The sequence below is a fragment of the Zootoca vivipara genome, chromosome 14 (assembly GCF_963506605.1).
Source record: "Zootoca vivipara chromosome 14, rZooViv1.1, whole genome shotgun sequence".
NCBI lineage: Eukaryota > Metazoa > Chordata > Lepidosauria > Squamata > Lacertidae > Zootoca > Zootoca vivipara.
In genome coordinates, this window is record NC_083289.1 from 12,142,134 (window position 1) to 12,163,032 (window position 20,899).

At 44.2% G+C, this 20,899-nt stretch overlaps 1 protein-coding gene across 6 annotated transcripts in view; it reads right to left on the minus strand.

The window, feature by feature from the left end:
- Positions 1-275: 275 nt before the first annotated feature.
- Positions 276-20,899, minus strand: part of DMXL2 (Dmx like 2) — a 100,478-nt gene continuing 79,854 nt past the window's right edge. For 2 of the 6 annotated variants that reach the window (XM_035131022.2, XM_035131020.2), the window contains 15 exons: positions 19,852-19,982; positions 18,381-18,466; positions 16,650-16,851; positions 15,845-15,962; positions 14,486-14,548; positions 13,986-14,072; positions 13,061-13,182; positions 11,440-11,596; positions 8,579-8,639; positions 7,523-7,650; positions 6,171-6,248; positions 4,398-4,489; positions 4,246-4,298; positions 3,649-3,866; positions 276-2,116 (listed from right to left, as the gene is read on the minus strand). In XM_035131022.2, the coding sequence (XP_034986913.2) occupies positions 1,907-2,116; positions 3,649-3,866; positions 4,246-4,298; positions 4,398-4,489; positions 6,171-6,248; positions 7,523-7,650; positions 8,579-8,639; positions 11,440-11,596; positions 13,061-13,182; positions 13,986-14,072; positions 14,486-14,548; positions 15,845-15,962; positions 16,650-16,851; positions 18,381-18,466; positions 19,852-19,982 (1,806 nt within the window). In that variant the 3' untranslated portion in view covers positions 276-1,906. Of the gene's footprint in view, positions 2,117-3,648; positions 3,867-4,245; positions 4,299-4,397; positions 4,490-6,170; positions 6,249-7,522; positions 7,651-8,578; positions 8,640-11,439; positions 11,597-13,060; positions 13,183-13,985; positions 14,073-14,482; positions 14,549-15,844; positions 15,963-16,649; positions 16,852-18,380; positions 18,467-19,851; positions 19,983-20,899 lie in introns of all 6 variants that reach the window. The other 4 variants (XM_060282351.1, XM_060282350.1, XM_035131024.2 and 1 more) reach the window with 2 other exon arrangements.

Sequence of the window (20,899 nt, forward strand, 5' to 3'; positions counted from 1 at the left end):
GGGCATTCCGTGAAATAAAAGGAATTTATTTAACTTAAAAAGATAAAACTAACAAAGGACATTTACTTTCTTTTCATATATATATATACTTTGCAGCTTGCACTTAAAATTGCCTTTAGACAAAGGTGCATTTTACTCCATCTCATTCATATATATATATATATATATATATATATATATATATATATATATATTTCTCATATATATATATATATATATATATATATATATATATATATATATATATATATATTTCTGATTTAGAATACAGCACAGAAACATAAATTCTCACTGGAGGGGGGGAAAATACAGTTTGTTAAACATTTAAATACACAGACATCAGCTCCATTATATCTTCGTAAAGAACGTGTCTCGACAGAGAAAAATACATCTAGGTATGACAAACAATAGCTGGTATATTACAAGCAAACAATATTGACCTCTGCATAGTTTATACAATATGCCGCGGAAACAGTTCAAGATTACCAATTTTTTCAACTATTTACTAGCTGGCCACATGTAAGCCTGACATTCATCTGAAATGTGGCATGGGTCTATATCAGTAGTTTCTTCTACAGCTTCACTTTAAGAAAGATCAATCTGTTTGGTTTTTCCCCCTTCCTTCTCTCGTGTTTTTTTCCCCCTACGTAAAAATAAAACTCAGAACTCAAAAAGATGACTAGAAAGAGGTTTCCTCTTCACAACAAACACTTAGTGCTCACAAATTACATTCCTAACGCAAAAGGCAGGACTCGAAATAATGGTGGGGGGGGGGGAGGAGGAATAAGGAGTCCAAAGGTGGAATCTGATATGAGGAAAATCGCGGCGCCTCGGATGAAAACAGAGACCTGTGTTGCATTCTCTCCCACCCTCACCTCTCAGTAGTGACTTGAACTGATGTCATAACGTGGCTTGGTTTTCTGCCCTGTCTGGCCAATGGTATGGATTGAAATGTGGAGAAATGCGCCAAATAATATCGGGACAGTGCTCAGCTGTACCAAACGTTAGGAAAGGGAGAGGGGAGAATGCCACAGGGCCTCCGTTTTGGTGAGCGTCCCGGTTTGTTTCAAAACGTCTTCAGCGCAAACGACACAGAAAATCAAAAGTGGCATACAATTCCAAGGAAAATCCCACAGGTTCCGAGAAATGTTATTCTGTGCAATTTACAGTGCTCCAACGGTGCATTGATGCTAATTTGGGAAGGGGGAAATATAATAGGGGAGTCTCAGCGTCAAATAATATACACATCAGCCCACAGTACATTCCCCATTGCACACAGCTTCACGGATTGTGTGGTAGTCATTTTCATAGTGGCATGACCCAAAATAATAATAATAATAATAATAATAATAATAATAATAATAATAATAATAATAATTAATAACAACGACATCAACAATGTAAAATCACGCTCACTTCGAATACCCTTCATTATAGCAAATCATTTTCAAAATTGGAGGGAGGGGGGGTCGCAGACATGCTTCAACTTAGCGGCAACGATTTGGAAGAGAATATCCTGAAAAGTACATCAAAAATAGCTGACTTTTAGGGATTTTGCTGCAACTGCAGGAGAATAAGCATCTTTTTGCTTACTTTAAGTAAACAAGGCTGATGGGTCAACAGAGCACAAGCCCATCGGTCACTGTGCAAGGGACGTCGGCGCCCATACAGTGCATGCATTTCCACCCCATCAATTCATAAACGCAGTGCTTTAAACGAGGGGGGGGGGAGAATAAAGGTGGAGGGTCGAAACATCGCTCTTCCTCTTAACTCAACTGTATAGCAACTAAAGGCTGCAATAATTAACTTTCGATTATGAAGTGTGGCGACACCCCTTCTCAAATGCTCGCTACACCACAGTACCCGGTCCCAGCCACGTTTCTCGGAAAGGGAGCGTCGGCAAAGTCTACAGAACGTCGCAGAGGCCCGACGGGATGCTGAAAGCATTGGGTAGAACTCGCATCTTCAGGGTACCATCCGCTCCACAGGAGAAGATGCGGTTGCCTTGCGCCATTTCAATCTGCATGACTCCAGTGCTGAGGTTTCGAAAGATGGACTGCTTGGCATGTTCGTGCTTAAAGGAGTGGATCAGACCGTAGCCTGCCAGCCTCCACACCTGCAGGAAGAGGGGGGGGGGGACAAGGACCTTGTCAGTCGATTTTGGGGACCCAGGTGATCGCATTTTCCACCTCTAACGGTGGCAGAGCTCGTGTTTCATATGCAGGTCAAATACCAGGTAAAAGGTGATGGTAAAGGTATGTCTCCCTGAGACCTTGGAAAGGTAAAGGTCCCCTAGATGGTTTAAGTCCAGTCAAAGGTGACTATGGGATTGCGGCACTCATCTCGCTTTCAGGCCAAGGGAGCCGGTGTTTGTCCACAGACAGCTTTTGGGTCATGTGGCCAGCATGACTAAACCACGCATGGCGCAATGGGACACTGTGCCACAGCGCTACCTATTTATCTACTTGCAGTGGCGTGCTTTCGAACTGCTAGGTTGGCAGGAGCTGGGACAGAGCAACGGGAGCTCACCCCGTCGCAGGGATTCGAACCACTGACCTTCTGATCGGCAAGCCCAAGAGGCCCAGTGGTTTAGACCACAGCTGCTAGGTAAGAGAGACAATATTGGGCCTGGGTGTACAAATGCTCTAGACCAGGTTTAAGTCAGTTTTCTAGGCTCGAATCCTAGGACCAGATCCTCAGAAGGTCCCTATCCTAGGACTGAACCCTTATAATGTGGGGCAAGACCCCCGGGATAGGGGCATGTTCAAGCACACATAAATGCTGGGTCTTAGACAGCACATAAGCACAGCAGAGCCATCATGGCTGGTAGGCACGGACAGGCTTGGCCTCCATGAATTTGCCTAATCCTCTTTCTTACTTTTTAAATTTTATTTACTGGTATACTTTTCAGGTTTATACATTTCACTAATTTCACAATCATTTTAACCTTTCAAAACTTGTCTTCCTTCCCCCTCTTTCTGCGGTTCCTTAAATTTATTTTTAATATCTTCTGGATATCCAAATTAACTTAATGTGCTCATTTATTCATCTCCTTTAAATATATACTCTTAAAAAATTGCAGGTTATTACAATAATCCTGCCAATGTTCTTATCTGCATACAATTGATCTTTAAATTTTCAATAAACTATTTCCATTCTTTTATAAATAAGTTTGTTATCTTGATTTCTTATTCTTCCGGTAAGTTACCTGCCTAATCCTCTTTCAAAGTCTCCGAGTTGGTGGCCGACCCTGCTTCCTGTGGCAGTGAGTTCCATAGTTTTAACTATGCACTGCGTGAAGAAGTACTTCTTTTTGTCTGACCAGAGTATTCATAGTATCGTAGAGTTTGAAAGGGACTCCAAGGATCATCTAGTCCAACCCCCTGCAATACAGGAATCTTTTCGCCTAGTGTGGGGCTCCAATGCACGACCCTGAGATTACGAGTCTCATGTTCTACCGACAGAGCTATCCGGGTGAAGGTGGTGGATGGAAGTCACTGCATGCAGCTCAATTTTGAGGAGCGGAGCAGTCAGCCCTGCAGAGTGGGACAACACCTGGACCATTTTTCTACGCAGTGTGCACAATATGTCTTTTGCCAGCCTGTATCAGAGGTTACAGAGCACAAGTTCACCTGAACTTCCGCTTACCTTCACATTGCCTTCTGCGGAGCCCGTGCAAAAGCACTCTTCGGAAGAGTCGAGGGCGAGCGCCTTGATCGAAGAGTCATGGGCTTGGAAGGTGTGCAGGGCCTGCCTCTGCCGGATGTCGAAGATGGAGATGTGGCCTTTCCTGCCTCCCGAAATCAGCAGCTGGTGCTTGGGTGCGTACTGTAGCACGGTAGCACCGTGATCGTGACAAGTGAAGGCTGAGCGAGGAAACAAACGACCAAGCAAGTTTTAAGTAAATGGTTATTATAACCTCATGCTATAGGATATACAGGTATGACAGCTGGCAAGCGGTGGCTGGTAGAGGGCAGGCTGCGATTGGTGGGGCAGTGCCCCATTTGCCTTAATGGACCAGCCTCCACTGCTGTACCTGGCATGACTGGCAGCAGCAAACATCTGGGCACATCCAACAAAAATATGAGCTTGTGGAGCACATGATCACTAGCAAAAGGGCAGTGCGCACCACCGTCCACAGGACTAAGCGAGACTCCTAACCATAACTTCCAGGAATACAGGAACGCATCTCAAATCACTTGCACATCACAGAGTTAATACAAAGATGTATTGCAATGAACCTACCATGTATGAGGCTGTTGGACGGTGACACTAAGGTGTCCCACAAACACACGTTTCTGGAAAGAAGAAAAGACACGCAAAAATAAAATTAATATTGCTTATTCTCCAAGTGTACCGATCACTCTTTCCTCCCATTTTTTGGCCTTTGGACAGACCTGTTGTCACTGGACTGCCCAGAGGTGGCTACTAGACTCGAAGAGGTAATGAATGCGAAGTCACTTGTGGTTTTGCCGTGGCACTGCCAGCTCTGAAAAAGAAAACAGAAGGGACACAGAAATGAGGGTTCTGCAACATCATCATCACAAGCAAAACAGTCGGGAACACAAACGTTATAGCTACAGATTAACAGCCTAATGGCAGCTTGAAAACGAACAGGAAAGGGAACTAAGCAAGCAATTAACCCTCTCATTTATAACTGCCATTTCTCTTTCTGCAATTGCTGAGAAGATGATTAAACAGTAATGAAAATGTGAAAGTCTTAAAGGACATTGCACTCATAAATTAAGGGTTTCCTGTGCCTTCCAAAGTTCAAAAACCAAACCATGCTTAACCATCTAGTACAGGCGGGGCCACATCCCAAGAAACGTGGGTTTGCTTGTTTGTTTGAAACACTTTGAAAACCACTGTCAGGGTTGTTACGACTACTCCTGAGTAACGACCTTCCACATGCTTGTCTTTCAAAAGTCTTTATTGGTGCACATTATTTACAGTGTAACGAGCTGCTGGTTTCATGTCTCCTTAATCAGAATCCGGCACTGCCCCTTTTCGCGACTTTGACCAACATAAAAGACTCGGGACAGTGAATCTCCTCCCCTTTCTCCTCCTCCTCAATTGGGGGGAAGGGTCTACGGTCTGCCTTCTGCCTGTCCACCCTTCCCGCCTCTCTCTCTTCCTGCCTGTGGAGCAGTGGCTCTCCAATGCTGCCAGAGCCCTGGCACTCCTTCTCCGTCTCCTGACTCACCCCTTCAGACCCCGCGCTTTCATGACTGCTTGGAGACGGGCTGCTTCTGATGAGGGGGGGGGGTTTCTCTGTAACCTCTCCCCCTTACAACCACCATTCATCGTGATGGATTCTAGGGCGATGTACAACAATATAAATAGAACAGAATATAACATCACAACTGGCATGCTTCCTTAAGAGAGTAAAATGGAGGGCCAACAGAACACTTAAACTGTAAAACCTATGAAGTGAGGAGGCACCAGAAGAGAAATATAAACACCTGGGCAAATACAAATGTCTTGATCCGATACTGTAAATGTCGTTTCTTTGGGAGGGTGTTCCAAAGAGTGCGAGCGCACCCGCACCCAAAAGGCTTCCCTCTTTCTATTTGCTCTATATTTATAGTTGCTCTATATTAATTTTATATTTTAACATTTCTTTAAGGAGCTCAAGGTGTACAGAGTTCCCCTTGTCCCCATTTTATCCTCACAACAACAACACCCGGAAGAATCTGAAGAAGTGTGCATGCACACGGAAAGCTCATACCAATGACAAACTTAGTTGGTCTCCTAGGTGCTACTGGACATTGTTTTAAATTTTTAAAATATATTTTGCCTGCACCAGACCAACATGGCTACCTACCTGAATCTATTCCCTTAGGAAGGTCCATGTCACCTCCTGGGAATCAGAGCTCAAAAATCAAGTTTAAATCTGCATGCATTTCACACTGCCCTTTACAGAGGTTGCTCTCCAGGTGCTGCAGGACTTGCAACTTCCACCAGCCCCAGACGATGGTCAGGAATGAAACGATCCAACATTTGGAGGCCACTAGGTTGGGGAAGACTGCTGACGCTACACCGAAGAGCCAATTCAAAACTTGCAACCAAACTGACTTCTTGGATTTCCTAGTTTGGAGTTTTCCTAAAACTTGGGGAGTGGGACCAGAAATGAGGTCGCTCAAAATAAAAAATTGACTTGATTTACTTACCAGATAAGGTTTAGGATTAGTTGCAGTTTGGTTTACTTGCCAGATACTTAAGAATCCCTCTCCATCAGCCACACCACACTGCAAGAGACAGATGCCACTCATTTCATAACTGTCTTCATGATTTTTATGAAAACGTGTCAAGAGCAGCTATTTTTCAGTAACCAGGGCCTAATCTTGCTACTGTTCTTCCAGGCTACTGTCATGGAGTAGTTGGGCGCAGAGGAATGGTGGGAGGAGCCAGCTGGGGAACCACCAAGGGAAGAAGGCTCAGAGACTGAGGAGTGGTGGTAGGACAGCAATGAGTGGTCAGAGGGAGAAGACTGGGAAGAGGAGGTGTTGGAAGCTGAAGGGTAACAGGGCTTAGTGAGCGGGGGGAGCCTGTGGCAGAGAGAAGCTGAAGCCGGAGAGGAGGGAGGCCAACAGGCAGAGACGATTCAGATTTGTGAAGTGTCACAGGTGTCTCCCTGTCCTACTGCGACAAACTCCCCTCCCCACTTGTCTCCCAGAACCAGAAGAGGCATAAAAAGGGCAGAGGAGAGGTTGACTTCGTGCAGATGCAGTCTCTGATTGATTGGAGGAATCCCTGGAAAGAGGGGATTTAGGCAGATGTGGGGAGGTGGGGGCCTTCAGTCTCAGAACTGATCCATGGGGCAAGACCTACTGGGGCTGAGGTGCTGTGCTCATTGGGCCTGACACTCCGCCCATCTGTGCAGATCATATTTTTGCTAATAAAGAGTTATGCACAGTGCGATTCGCTGCTGGCTCACTTTGGACAGCTATGCACTTAACGTTTTGTTAAATTTCAGTGGCAACTTTTTGCAGCTTTTATATGGGATAGTTTATTAGAAACCAGGAACCATCACTCTAAGCCAGAGATGGGGACACCTGTGGCCCTTCGGGTGTTGTTGAGACTACAACTCCCAGCATCCAATGACATTTGGATGGCCAGAGATGCCTCATCCCATAGAGTCTGAGCTTGCAGAAGGCAGTTCCCTATTTCCCTTTGATCATAGCTCTGTGGTCAGCACAATTTTGTGCTCGTTCTCTTCTTTAGAAAATGCTTGTGACCAAAGTTTTGCAATGCAGTTTTCAAGAATGCTCGCATAAACTCTTAACACAGCTTGTTGCTGTATTTATGCTTCTTCCATTTGACATATTTTACCTCTACTGGTGTGACTGGTCCTATTCTAATGACTGCAGAACGCTGTCATTTAATAAAAGGATCTGCAGAACAATAAACAGTCCAGTCCTGCGAAGCCCCAGGGAGTTCAATGGGCCTTAATCCCAGGTAAGCAGGCATAGGCCAGAAGAAGCCTGTGTGCTGATTCAGAAGTACAGATGGGACCACTCACCTTATTGCCCTGAGAATTAAAATACAATCTAGTAACCCGTGCATTGCCTGCTTGTCGGAAGCACACCAACTGTTGCGGCCTTGTCCATTCAAACATCCGGACGCTACCATCCTGGGCTCCTGTAAGGTCTGAGAAACACACCCACAAGAGACCAAGTTAACACTTCACTAAATGAAAGAAGAAAATGTGATAGTTTGCAATTAGGTAAAGGGGCCCCTGACCATCAGGTCCAGTCGTGTCCGACTCTGGGGTTGCGGCGCTCATCTCGCTCTATAGGCCGAGGGAGCCGGCGTTTGTCCGCAGACAGCTTCCGGATCATGTGGCCAGCATGACAAAGCTGCTTCTGGCAAACCAGAGCAGCGCACGGAAACGCCGTTTACCTTCCCGCCGGAGCAGTCCCTATTTATCTACTTGCACTTTGATGTGCTTTCGAACTGCTAGGTGGGCAGGAGCTGGGACCGAGCAACGGGAACTCACCCCGTTGCAGGGATTCGAACCGCCGACCTTCTGATCAGCAAGCCCTAGGCTCAGTGGTTACCCCACAGAGCCACCTGGGTCCCTTAGTTTGCAATTACTATACCCCTATTTCCTGCTCCTATAAAATCTGCTCCAACTACTTGCTTTCAGTTTCATACTTTTTATCCCCAACCTTCAATTTGCTTTAAAAAAAAAAGTCAGCAGGAAATATCATATGCATTTCTGCACACAATTCTCCTAAGAAATCCATTTTTTGGTAAGCAAATCTGCCAAATATTCATGGTTTTGAAAGCAATTAACCCTAAAATACAAAAATACCGTATCTTACTTTTGATGATATACACATTTTTGTGTATACTTTGCCCCCCACCTGCACAACTTTTGTATTCCTTTTTCGGCTGGAGAACTGCGCAGCAAGATTGGGGGAAGGAAATCAAAAGATGGCTGCCTCTCAGTTTGTTTGCTGGTCCAGGAATTGCAGATTAGTTAAGGCTCCCACGGAAATGCAAACATATTACATTTCTCCTCCACCCCTGCTATTTCTCCCGCAGTTAGAACTGCTGCACAGAAATTACTCACAATACTGATGGAATGGATGGGAGGTCATTCTCTTAACGTTATTCAAATTCCGCTTGATGAGCTTCATGCAAAAGAAATTGAAATCATAATCAATCCACTTTTTCTACAAGTCTGGACAATAAAACATAGGCAAGAGTAAGAGATTGTATGGGTTCTGGCATCTTTTCCTATTCAGGTGTCCTAACCCTCCCTGCACTTATTTGGAAACATGTCTCAGTGAACTTGGTGCAATTTATATCTGAGTGGATAAGATTGGGCTCTGTGAACCAGCGCATCAGAGCAAAATCTCACATTTGAGCTTGTAGGCTGTATGTTTCTGCATGTTATGGGTGCAGGTTCAAAACTACCATAAAGGTAAAGGTAAAGGGACCCCTGACCAAATAGGTCCAGTCATGACCGACTCTGGGGTTGCGCGCTCATCTCGCGTTATTGGCCGAGGGAGCCGGCGTACAGCTTCCAGGTCATGTGGCCAGCATGACAAAGCCACTTCTGGCGAACCAGAGCAGCACACGGAAATGCCGTTTACCTTCCCGCTTGGAGCGGTACCTATTTATCTACTTGCACTTTGACGTGCTTTCAAACTGCTAGGTTGGCAGGAGCTGGGACCAAGCAATGGGAGCTCACCCCGTCGCAGGGATTCGAACCGCCGACCTTCTGATCAGCAAGCCCTAGGCTCAGTGGTTTAGCCCATAGCACCACCTGCACCCCATTCCATGTGTGTCAGCTATTGCCATGTAGTCATCCCTTTATGCATGAGAGCTTATCATGTGGATAAAGCTGTTTTATTTGTGTCATCTCGGAAATGTAAAGAGAAAGAAGGTTCTTTTTATCATATGTGGTGGTCCTGTAGTAAGCTTAAAACTTACTGGGAAATTATATATAATGAACTGAAAAGATTGTTCAAAATAACCTTTGTAAAAAAAAAAAATCAGCAGCTTTTCTTTTGGGAATTATAGGGACAGAACTACCTAAACTATATAGAAATTTATTTATGTATGCTACTACAGCAGCAAGAATGCTACTCTCCCCAAAATGGAAAGAAGCAGAAGTCCCAGCAGTGGAAGAATGGATACAAAAACTTGTGGAATATGCAGAAATGGCAAAACTTACCGGAAGAATAAGAAAGCAAGATAACAAACTTTTTATAAAAGAATGGAAATGGTATATTGAATATTTACAGATAAATTGTAGACAGATAAAAACATTGGCATGATTACTGTAATAACCTGCAGTTTCATAAGAGTATATATTTAAAGTAGATTACTAAATGAATTTGGATATGCAGAAGATATTAAAAAACAAATTTAAGGAACCGCAGAGAGGGGGAAGGAAGTCAAACTTTGAATTGTTAAAATGATTGTAAAACTAATGAAATGCATAAGCCTGAAAAGTATAAATAAAAACTTTTTTTAAAAAAATGTTCCACCTCATATCTTTTTTATTTTTTTTGGCGGCGGGGGATGTCTGTGTGTGTGTGTTGGGGGGGGGAGGGGGCATTTGCAGTGTTGTGAAGAAAGCTGCTTGACCAAAAGCTGAGTTGCTGCACATGGTTATTTTGACAAAGGGAGCAATTTCCAAGCAGCCTTCGTGCCCTGGTTGTGCAAAGCATGGTTCGTCGGCCCTAACTTCTTAGCAGCAAAGGTCTTAAAAATAAAATAAAATAACACGCTGTACATTTTAGCCTGCGCACAGTGGTGCAGTTCCACCTCCAAACATTATTGGCACATTCTGCTATGGGAAAGAAAATGCAAACTGCATTAAGCATCCTGGTGGTAAAATAGCACGTGGTTATTCTGTGATCGGGACAGCCTTTATGATGGGGTAAAACTTGCAATTATTTTGGCATTTGTTGCCATCTAGTGGCCATTGCACCATCTCATCTTTTACGGAAATCAGAGGGGGACGATGACGACAAAGGGCTGTATCCAAAGCTCCCTGTCTGCTACCACACTAGGAGACAGATAGAATAATAGAACTGTAGAACTGGAAGGTACACCGAGGGTCATCTAGTCCAACCCCCTGTAATACAGGAATCTCAACTAATCATCCATGACAGGTGGCCATGACAAGTGAGTTTTAATTGTTGAGCAACAGAGAAATCCAGTGCAGAAACTCAGGCAACAGATTGCACTACTATTGTGCAAACAAATTATCAGCTACCTGCTTAGGTAGGTAAAAAGTCAAATGACCCCTCGACGGTTCAGCCCAGTCAAAGGCGACAATGGGGTTGCTGCGCTCATCTCACTTTCAGGCCGAGGGAGCTGGCGTTTGTCCACAGACAGCTTTCCGGGTCATGTGGCCAGCAGGACTAAACCACTTCTGGCGAAACCAGAGCAGCGCACGGAAACGCCGTTTACCTTCCCACCGGTGCGGTACCTATTTATCTGCTTGCACTTTGACGCCCTTTCGAACTGCTAGGTTGGCAGGAGCTGGGACAGAGCAACGGGAGCTCACGCTGTTGCTGGGATTCAAACTTCCGACCTTCCGATCAGCAAGCCCAAGAGGCTCAGTGGTTCAGACCACAGCGCCACCCGTGTCTCTACCTGCTTATGCCAGAGCAAAGTTCCACAATGGTTGCTATGCATGGTGACTATGCTTTGCCTCCCCTGTTGGAGGCTGAATGCAGGGAGGGGAGAGGGCTCTTGTGTTTGTGTCCTTCTTGCAGGTTTCCCCACAGGAACCTGCTTAGCCACTGTCCAAACAGGATGCTGGACTAGACTGGCCACTGGCCTGACCCGGCAGTCTCTTCTCACGTTCTTAAACTGGCTTTAACTTAGAGCTGCAATGAGTGCAACCCAGGCTTGTTTGAAAACCTGTGGTGTGGCGGATCAGACCAGCCACGTGGAGATGCAGTCACTTACCACGCCAGCTCCAGTACTTGTTTGCCCGCTGCCCAACCATGGCATAGACGCAGCTGACGAAGAAGAAGAGGCAGGCTGCATCTGAGCCACCGCAAAGGACGCCGTGCTCGACTGCGTGAGTGTCGTGGTGGAGCCACGGAAGTCAAGGTCATCCGAACTGAAAAGGTGGAAAAACAGAGCATTAAGATCTAGCTACTTTGTCTGCAGAGAAATTTGTGCGACATTGGCCGCCGCGCCTACGCTTTTCACAACGGATAATGCTGTATATCTGCGGGGCAATCCTACCATTCATTCACAGTCGGGGTTGGGAGCGGGGAGATGCACAGGCAGAACAACTGCCATAGGCAGTTACTACAGGCAAGACAGTAGGTAGTGTTGGAAAGGTTCTTCCTTCTTCCTCCCATTATCAGTATGAAGTAATCTAGGAAGCTTACTTATGCAATAGCTCTGTATTACCCACACTAATTGACAGCAGTTTTCCAGGGTTTCAGACTAGGGACATTTCCACCGCTAATGGGAGATGGTGGGTATTGAACCTGAGACCTGAGCATTCAGACTCCAGATTCAGATCTTACGGCGAAGTAGAGCTGCCTGTCATCAGTGTACTCGGTGACTATCCCAAAACGCCTTATGACTGCTCCCCATAGCTGCCAAGTTTTCCCTTTTCTCGCGAGGAAGCCTATTCAGCATAAGGGAAAATCCCTTAAAAAAAGGGATAACTTGGCAGCTATGCTGCTCCCAATGGTTTCATATAAATGTTAAATAGCACTAGGGAGAGGATAATATGCTGAGGAATCCCATAGAACAGTGGTGTCCAACAGGTCGATCGCGATCTACTGGTAGATCATGGTCGATCTCTGGCTCCCTTTCCTGAGCGTCACTAAAACTGACTCCTGCCTCACCCCCTCACCCCACCCTCCATTGTTGTATGACCTCTGGATGGGAAGACGGAGCTTTCTCTGTGCTGCTGTTTAGATCCATAGCGATCTTTTTGTGAGTGATGTTACCCTTTTGTCCCTTGCTTTTCACCCCCCCCCCAAAAAACCGGAACTCCCCCCCAAAGCTTTTTTTTTAACCCCCTAAAAAAGTGGCTTTTCTCCTCCTCCCTAAGCTCAACCAGTGTCACACAGTGCCTCTAATTGTCAACCCAATTTGTAGTGGATCTAGAGAATCTGTCTCTTCCAGGAACACCTGAAGTTGCCTGTAACCAAATAAAACGCTGGAGGATACAGGCAGGGTACGGAAGAGACGCACTGCTTGTGTGCCTTCCTAATCCTAACCCCCATCAACTGCTTTTGATCAGGAAAACGAAAGATCAGGAGTAGCTGGGCCTATAGATCAGGGTCGTGGAGGCACACAGGTCACATGGAAACCTGCTCATCCACAGAAGTTCAAAATACAGTATATACAGTCCGCTCTCAAGTTATGCAGAACAACAGGAGGCATCGCCGCCCCCCCCCCGCCAAAGCGGGTCCATAAAGAGCCTCTGTGAATAATGCAGTCTTGCCAGTGCATTCGGCACCAGCTACCACTTCAGTATCAGACACAACAGCATATTTAAGGTATTTATTATGCATTCAACTCTCCAGTTAAATAGAGCTGCAAGGCATGAGTAGCCAACCTTTTAGATTCTCGGTCAAACTCCTCTCCAATCCATATGTAAGACTGAGCAGCCAGGAGGGCTGTGACATCAAGTTCCTGAACGTCGTGCGTAGAAGCTAACACTATCTCGTTGATGTTTGCCTGCACAGCACCAAAGAGAAAAGTGAGAGGCTTTAAGTCCCAGGCCCTGCGGCAAGCTTCACAAGGACATTTGACAAGCAGTAACTTTACTTAATTACGTTTATTTGTTGCACTTGCATCCCACATACTTGGTTCTTCACCCACATCGGCACCCAATTAATCCCCACAATAACCCTGCCAGGTAGGTTAGGCTAAGAGGCGATGACCCCTGTGAGCTTCATGGCCAAATGGGGATTTGAACCCTGGTCTCCCAGGTCTTAGTCTGACACTGAACCACTACACCACACTGTGACATATAATTCTTATTATTCAAAAAGTGAACTATTCACATGGAGGAATTAACTTGATCTAAACAAGTTTCCAAAGAACATGTTTTTATTACCAAAAACCGATATTAGTCAGGTTCAGAGCAGGTAGTAGCCCAAAACACCATCCCGAAAAATCGCAACCACTCCGAGCAGCTACTGAGCAGTCGCATTCAGGGAGAAATTCCACAACTGTTGACTGAGCACTACCCAGTGTATTTTCTGTTTAGATAAACTTTCCTGTTTAGATAACCTCTCTATTGTCACCAGCTGACCATGTACATTCTGATTTTAATTTCAAAAATGTGTATGTCACAATATATATTTATATATTGTATATGAGGCCCCTAGAACCATAAGAAATGCAAAAAATTAACTGTTGAATAACTCATTATTGAATTGCCCCCCCCAAAAAAAATCAAATTGCCCCCTTGTGGGGCGTGTGCCCCACGTTGGGAACCATGGTTTTAAAGGGAGGTCAGGAGAGGAAAGCTTTACCTTATTGACTGCAAAGGCCATGATCATATCCGACTCCTTGTGTATAATTTTTGCTCTTCCTCCAGGGTAGCCGAGCTCTGCTTCGACCTACGAAACATTAAAGTGGGTTTTTTTAAAAAAAACAAACAGGTTCACTGAACTGTTTTGCAGTGGTATGAATCAACTGAATAGACAAGACGCAAAAGAAGCATGCAGAAGAAGTTGAATAGCTGTGTGGTTTTGGCAAAAACTCGTCTTTGGACTTCCATGTACTCTCCAGAGCATTCCAGGAGCCAAAAGATGTTATGTTTCCAATCCTGACACACAAAACCGGCGTGCAAGTGAGTGACCCAAGGTGTTATGCAGCATATCTCAGCATTAGTACACAGGTTTGGGTCCCGACAGAGAGATTGCACAGATCTGTGTTGTTATTGTCACTTTAGCAAGTGGGAGTAAGGAAAGGCAGCCCCAGAGAAGCTTCAAAAGTGCAGCGAAAGGTTCGGGAGGTGGGATACTACTACCTTGTGTTTGCAACCGTCCGCTACGCTGTGGTGAATGACCTGCTTCTCGCGATCTTCTACAGACTACACGGCACCACACAGTCACAAACACAAAACACATGCACAAACAAATACAAAAAAGGAGAAGAATGAAAACGTTCCAAGCTGGTGTTTTAAAACGATGCCAGCTAACCATTACACAAATGCTTTTAAGGGCCCGGGAGGGGGGGGCAAAACAAATTCACTTGGTAAGTGAATGCAAACACATATGGCATAGTAAGCAAATAACGATGAAATGAAATAAATGCGCGCGCACATAAGCTTCTCACTTGCAAGATTTTCTTACTAGCAAGAAGTTTTGTGGGAAAGAGGGAGGGAGGCAGACTTAACACAAGAAACAGGGTGGGCTTGGTCCAGGTGAAATGTACCTGATTATTAAACCATAGCTTGGCAGCAGGGAATACTATGGGCTTGCACAATCCTTCTCCTCCACCCCCCCCCACCTCAGAGAGACATTCTCCCTCTCCTCCTTCAGGCTTTGCAGCAAATGATCACACCTGCACTGACGTTTCCATTTATCAGGTGGCCTCAGTGGCCTGGAGATGCCTTGCATCAGCTTCGGCTGATGGTCCAGCTACGCCCCTATCTGGACAGGGATAGCCTAACTACTATTGTCTATAGCAAAATAAGAAAATTCCTTCAGTAGCACCTTAAAGACCAACTAAGTTTATATTTTGGTATGAGCTTTCGTGTGCATGCACACTTCTTCAGATACCTGGTATCTGAAGAAGTGTGCATGCACACGAAAGCTCATACCAAAATATAAACTTAGTTGGTCTTTAAGGTGCTACTGAAGGAATTTTCTTATTTTGCTTCGACTCAGACCAACACGGCTACCTACCTGTAAACAGTACTATTGTCTATACTCTGGTAACCTCAAGGTTAGATTACTCCAATGCGTTATATGTAGGGCTGCCTCTGAAGGAGGTTCAGAAACTTCAGCTGGTGCGGAATTCACCGGAGCAAGACGGTTTGAGCATATTGCTCCCATGGTATTTTGCGTTCTATCGCATTTGTACTTATTGATGTACAATGACGTGATATGATTTATATGAACGGGCAATACAAATATATATATATATATATATATATATATATATATATATATATATATAATGTCTCTCTCTGTGTGTATTTATGAATGAAAAATGAAAAACACAGTGCATAGTCAGGCTCACTTTAACACACCGCTAAAGCTAATTGAGGACAAAAAAACCCCAGTCATTATAACAAACATCAAACCAGCAAATGATTTCAAGGCAGAAGAAAACTCTTATAACTTCAATGAGTATCATTTGAGTCTTTCTTCTTTTGCATTACCTCACTTTGCTTTCTTTTCTTGGTGAACGTGTATCGGAGGAAAGTATCTTGCAGTAATTCCTGCTTCACCAGAAAATTCCACAGCCTTTTGGCTGGCTGTGCTGAATAATCTTTTGATCTGGGGGGAATGGGGGGGAGAAGGGTGTTACTGTAGAATTCTTTTTCTTTAAAAGAAAAAATGCAAGGAAGGATAAAACTGGAAGAAGATAAAAAGAGCCAAATAAAATACTAGAGGATACAGGAATGGTTTGGGAGAAACACATTGCTTCTGTGCCGTTCTAATCCTAAGGACCCACCAACTGCGTTTGATCTGGAAAATGAAAGATAGGGAGTGTCTTGGCCTATAGATTAGGTTCATGAAGGAACGCTGGTCACATGGAAAGCCTGCTCATTCACAAAAAGATCAAAGTGTATACAGTCTGTTCTCAAGTTTTGCAGAACACAAGAGGCATCTCCCCAAAGCGGGTCCACAAAGAGCCTCTGTGAATAATGCATTCTATGGATTCTTATCCCATTAAAAGCCCACGCAAAACCATAACAGAGGAAACTGCTGAAAGCAGGAAAGAAATCAACAAAGCACCACCATATACCACAACGTAAATAAAAAATAAAGGTCACAGACATTTCGAGCTTTATTCCATAATGGCTTTGGGGATTGCTATCGTCTAAGGAGAAATAAATAAGTACAACATCTGGAGGGCTATGAGTTCCCTATCCCTAATTGAGATTATCATGTCTGTTAATAAAACTGGTTCACTTTCTACTAGAGCCCACAGCACTACTTCCATGGGGGTGGGGGACCTACTTGAATGGTGTGTTTTCAGGGTCAACCATTGCTTTTATTCGGGCGGCAGCTGCTCCTGGTCCTATTCCCACTTCAGTGAAACAGGTATTGATATAATTGGGTGGTGGGCCTTCAAACTGGTCCATTCTTTCTTGAAGGATTTGTTCCCAATTTTCCAAATTTTTAATCACAGCGATACCCAGCGGCGAGGTGACTGGAAGATCTAAAACAGCAATGTAAAATTCAGCAACTATCCACAGAAAATTGTATGCATTGGCAACAACAACAACACCCACCCCCCCACCCCTCAGAAGGACTCGGGACAAAGGCCCGTGCACAGACCTGAATAAGACTTTGCATAAAACTTCCCTTGTCCTTGGATCTGGAAGCTGCTGTTAGTGCAGAATGTTGTAGCATGAGTGCTGTCAGGAGCGAGACCTTGTCAGCATGCAAGACCTGTGCTCAGCGATCTGTTCTGGCTGCTACCAGGTCAAGTTCAAGGTGTTACTGTAGTATATAAAGCCCTTAAGAACTTGGGAACAGCTTACCTTACCCCCATATATGCCCACCTGGGCGCTTCGATCGGCAGAAGTGCCACATAAAACCTGTTCTGCATTTGTAAGAACTTCATCTTATACTTTGGAACTCCCCGCCTACTGACATCAGGCAGGGTTCCTTCACTGCACTCCCTTTTGGCACCTGCTAAAAATATTCTTGTGTAGACCAGCCTACCCAGAAACGTAGAATGATTTTTTTATAAAAAAGTTATCTTGCTTGATGTTCTTCCTTTGCAATGACTCTTCAGGTGCCTTGCATGCCATTCATAGAAGAAAGGTGGTGCAGTCAAACCTCGGTTCTCAAACGGCTCCGTTTTCAAACCTTTTGGCTCCCGAACGCTTAAAAACCTGGAAGTAAATGCTCCGGGTTTTGAACATTCTTCGGAAGCCGAACGTCCAACATGGCTTCCGTTGGGAGTGCAAGAAGCTCTTGCAACCAGTCGGAAGCCGCACCTTGGTTGTCGAATGTTTAGGAAGCCGAACGGGCTTCCAGAACAGATTACGTTTGACTACTGAAGTTTGACTGTATATAAATGTTTTAATAAGTGAATACATCTGAAGTCAGCCCTGTTTAGGGAAGCTTTTGATATTTAATAGACTACTGTATTTTAATATTTTGTTGGAGGCTGCCCAGAGTGGCTGGGGAAACCCAGCCAGATGGGTGGGGTATAAATAACAAATTATTATTATTATTATTATTATTATTATTATTATTATTATTATTATTATTACAGTGGTGCCTCTCTAGACGAATTTAATTCGTTCCACGGATCTTTTCTTATAACGAAAAATTCGTCTAGCGAATCCCATAGGAATGCATTGAATTTTTTTTTAATTTTTTTTTGCCCATAGGAACGCATTAATTGAATTTCAATGCATTCCTATGGGAAACCGCGATTCGCTAGACGAATATTTCATAAAACGAATTTGTCTAGCGAGGCAACCTCCACTAGAAAAAACCTTTCGTTAAGTGGAAATTTCGTTAAGCAGGGCATTCATTAAGCGAGGCACCACTGTATTATTATTATTATTATTATTATTATTATTATTATTATTATTATTATTACTATTATTATTATTATTATTACCACCACTGAATTCAATCACATTTAATTTTGAGTAAACGTGCTTCAGCTTGGACTTAGGATTTGCTTCTTCACGTAGAATTGTTTTCACAAAGCATGGAGCAACTCACCAGGTATTTCTAAACCAGCAATGGGGAAAAAGTTCTTAATATTGTTCAGAGCAAGTTTTACCATCGCCAAATGGATAAGGGCCCAGCTGCAGGGGGAAAAGGGAACAATTGTAATGTTATCAAGTGCAACACAAACTCTCTCTCTCTTTACAACAGCTGGTGTTTAGCACCACCCCTTCAACTGCATTTTAAATGTGTTCCACCAAAGAAGCTGGATCTGAAGGTGCTCAAGAACTGAGTGCTCAATTGCCAGAACATGGGGTTGCAGGATATTAAGTCAGATTTGGAATAGACCCACTGAAATGAATGAACCTAAGTTTGTTATGTGACATAATGTCAATGGGCCTACTCTCTGTAGGATTAGCACTGGATAGAACACATTGTTATATTTTAAGGTTCGCTTTTAACAAGCAAATCAAAGGTGATATCCAGCATTAATAATACTCAGAACATTCTACTCAGTTCAATGAGTCTACTCTAAAGTGCGATTAATATTGGACATCACCCTAAGCTAGAAAACTGTTTAATATAGTTTTAAAAAAATGTTTTATAAAAGCATGAAAACAACATCTGCTTTTGATACATCTCGGCAACTAAAACAAAAGAAAACCAGATTTTTAAAGAAACCAAGTTCCCCCCTTCTGGCACCACACCTAGAAATGAAGGCAGATTACCGATACACGCAATATAATATAACCCTTCAGATGTCTATCCCTTCAATAAATATGTCGCCACCCTGATAGATACAGTCGTATTTATGCTACCCTTTCTGCAGTTCCACCTTAGCATCTGATGAAGTGGATTGTTGACTAGAATACCGTATGCTCTTTTGTAAGAAAGTGCTTCTAAAATGTTAGTCCCTTTATTAAAATATAAATTAGTAAAAGGGACCCCCAGGAAATTTAGTTTATACCCAGTGCTTTTTTCTGGGGGGGATGCAGGGGTACGCATACCCCTAAACATTTTGTGAATTTAACGGGAGAAGAAACTACAATTTTTAAAATCTTTAGTTTCTTCTCTAGCACGGTGAATCGTCAGTTTCGTTGCTACCCCCGATGGCGGCCTCATTTCCTGTCACGTTGTTTCCTGAATCTCAGACGGAAGCGAGCATTTAATGTGTGAAGTAGGAGTTGGAATCTAGAATGGTGATTGGTCAGTTTTGTTGTTACAACCTCCAATGATGGCTTCCTTTCCTTTCCCGGTGTTTCCGGGAGGAATCGGAAAGATGTTAGCGCACACAACCTCATGCCAATGTCGAAGTTATTGTGAGCTGTCAGGTGTGCAATAGGAGGTAATGCACGTTCTTTGTACTTTTGTCCATTTGCTGCATTTATTTCTCCCAATTTGAGCTGTAAAATGGTGATTTTTCTAAGCCTTTTTTTAAAAAAGAAAAAGAAAAAAAGCACTGTTTTTATCAGAAGAGAAGCTGAAGATTCTGCCTGCATCCATTTCAGCCCCTGATGCTGCCTACCTGTAGGAGCTGGCATCCTTGTGCTCCAGGATTTGCATATCGGAGAGGAAAGCATCCTCATCCTCGTCTTCGCTGTGGATGCTCTCATCAGAATCATACATCACACCACTGTCTGAAAAAGGAAGGAATGGCTGTAAAGAGAGGACAAAGCGAGATATCAAGACATGTTTTACACGGCATCATTTTTTTCCACAGATGTTACTTCGATTCATAGGTGCAGGAAGAAGGCACAATCTTCATTATAGGAATCACGGGCCACAATGCTGAACTCGGAAGGAAGCATGCAGAGTGGACGTCATTGTGAATACCCCCCCCCCCAATCTACCACCAAGGGATGGCAGAGGATTGTGATCCAGGCTAGATTCTATGGCGAAACTGTTAGCATTCCGTAGCCGGGGGGGGGGGGCAGATGTGAGTCTGCCCCACGCAGCTAACAGAAGCCAGAGCACACCTGGACCTGTGAGTCCGGGAGTGCAGCAAATTGTGATTGCCTTCAGCTTGAAGAACAACACACAGGCAACAATAAGTAGTGTCTAACTACTTTATTATAGATGGCGAACCTATGACTCGTGTGTCAGACGTGACACGCAGAGCCCTCACTGCTGGCACGCGCCCCATTGGCCCATTCATGCTGTTGTTGTTGTTTCCCTCCCCCCATTTGTTCTCCCGCTCCTCCTACAGCTTATCTCCTGCTGTTAAAATCCGGATCCTTTTTTGTTGTTGTTGCTGGTAGCCAGAGATTGGTTTTTTAACCCTTTCTGTGCTGTTTTTTCTGGCACTTTGGCAGACTATGATTGGATGTAACAGCGTTCGTTTTTAACCCGTTCTGTGCTGGGGTTTTTTGGCGCTTTGGCAGGCTATGTCAGTGCTGCGTGTTAGTTCCAGCGAAGGTATTATTCGTCATTTATTTCTGTTCTCTTCCCCCCCAAAAAAGCGCAGCGGCTTTGGGGCATTCCCCCACCCCAAAAGCAAAGCAACTTTTGCATCCCCCCAAAAAACTCCAAAACTTTGGTCAGCAGCTCCCCCCAAAAAGCTCAACAACTCTGGG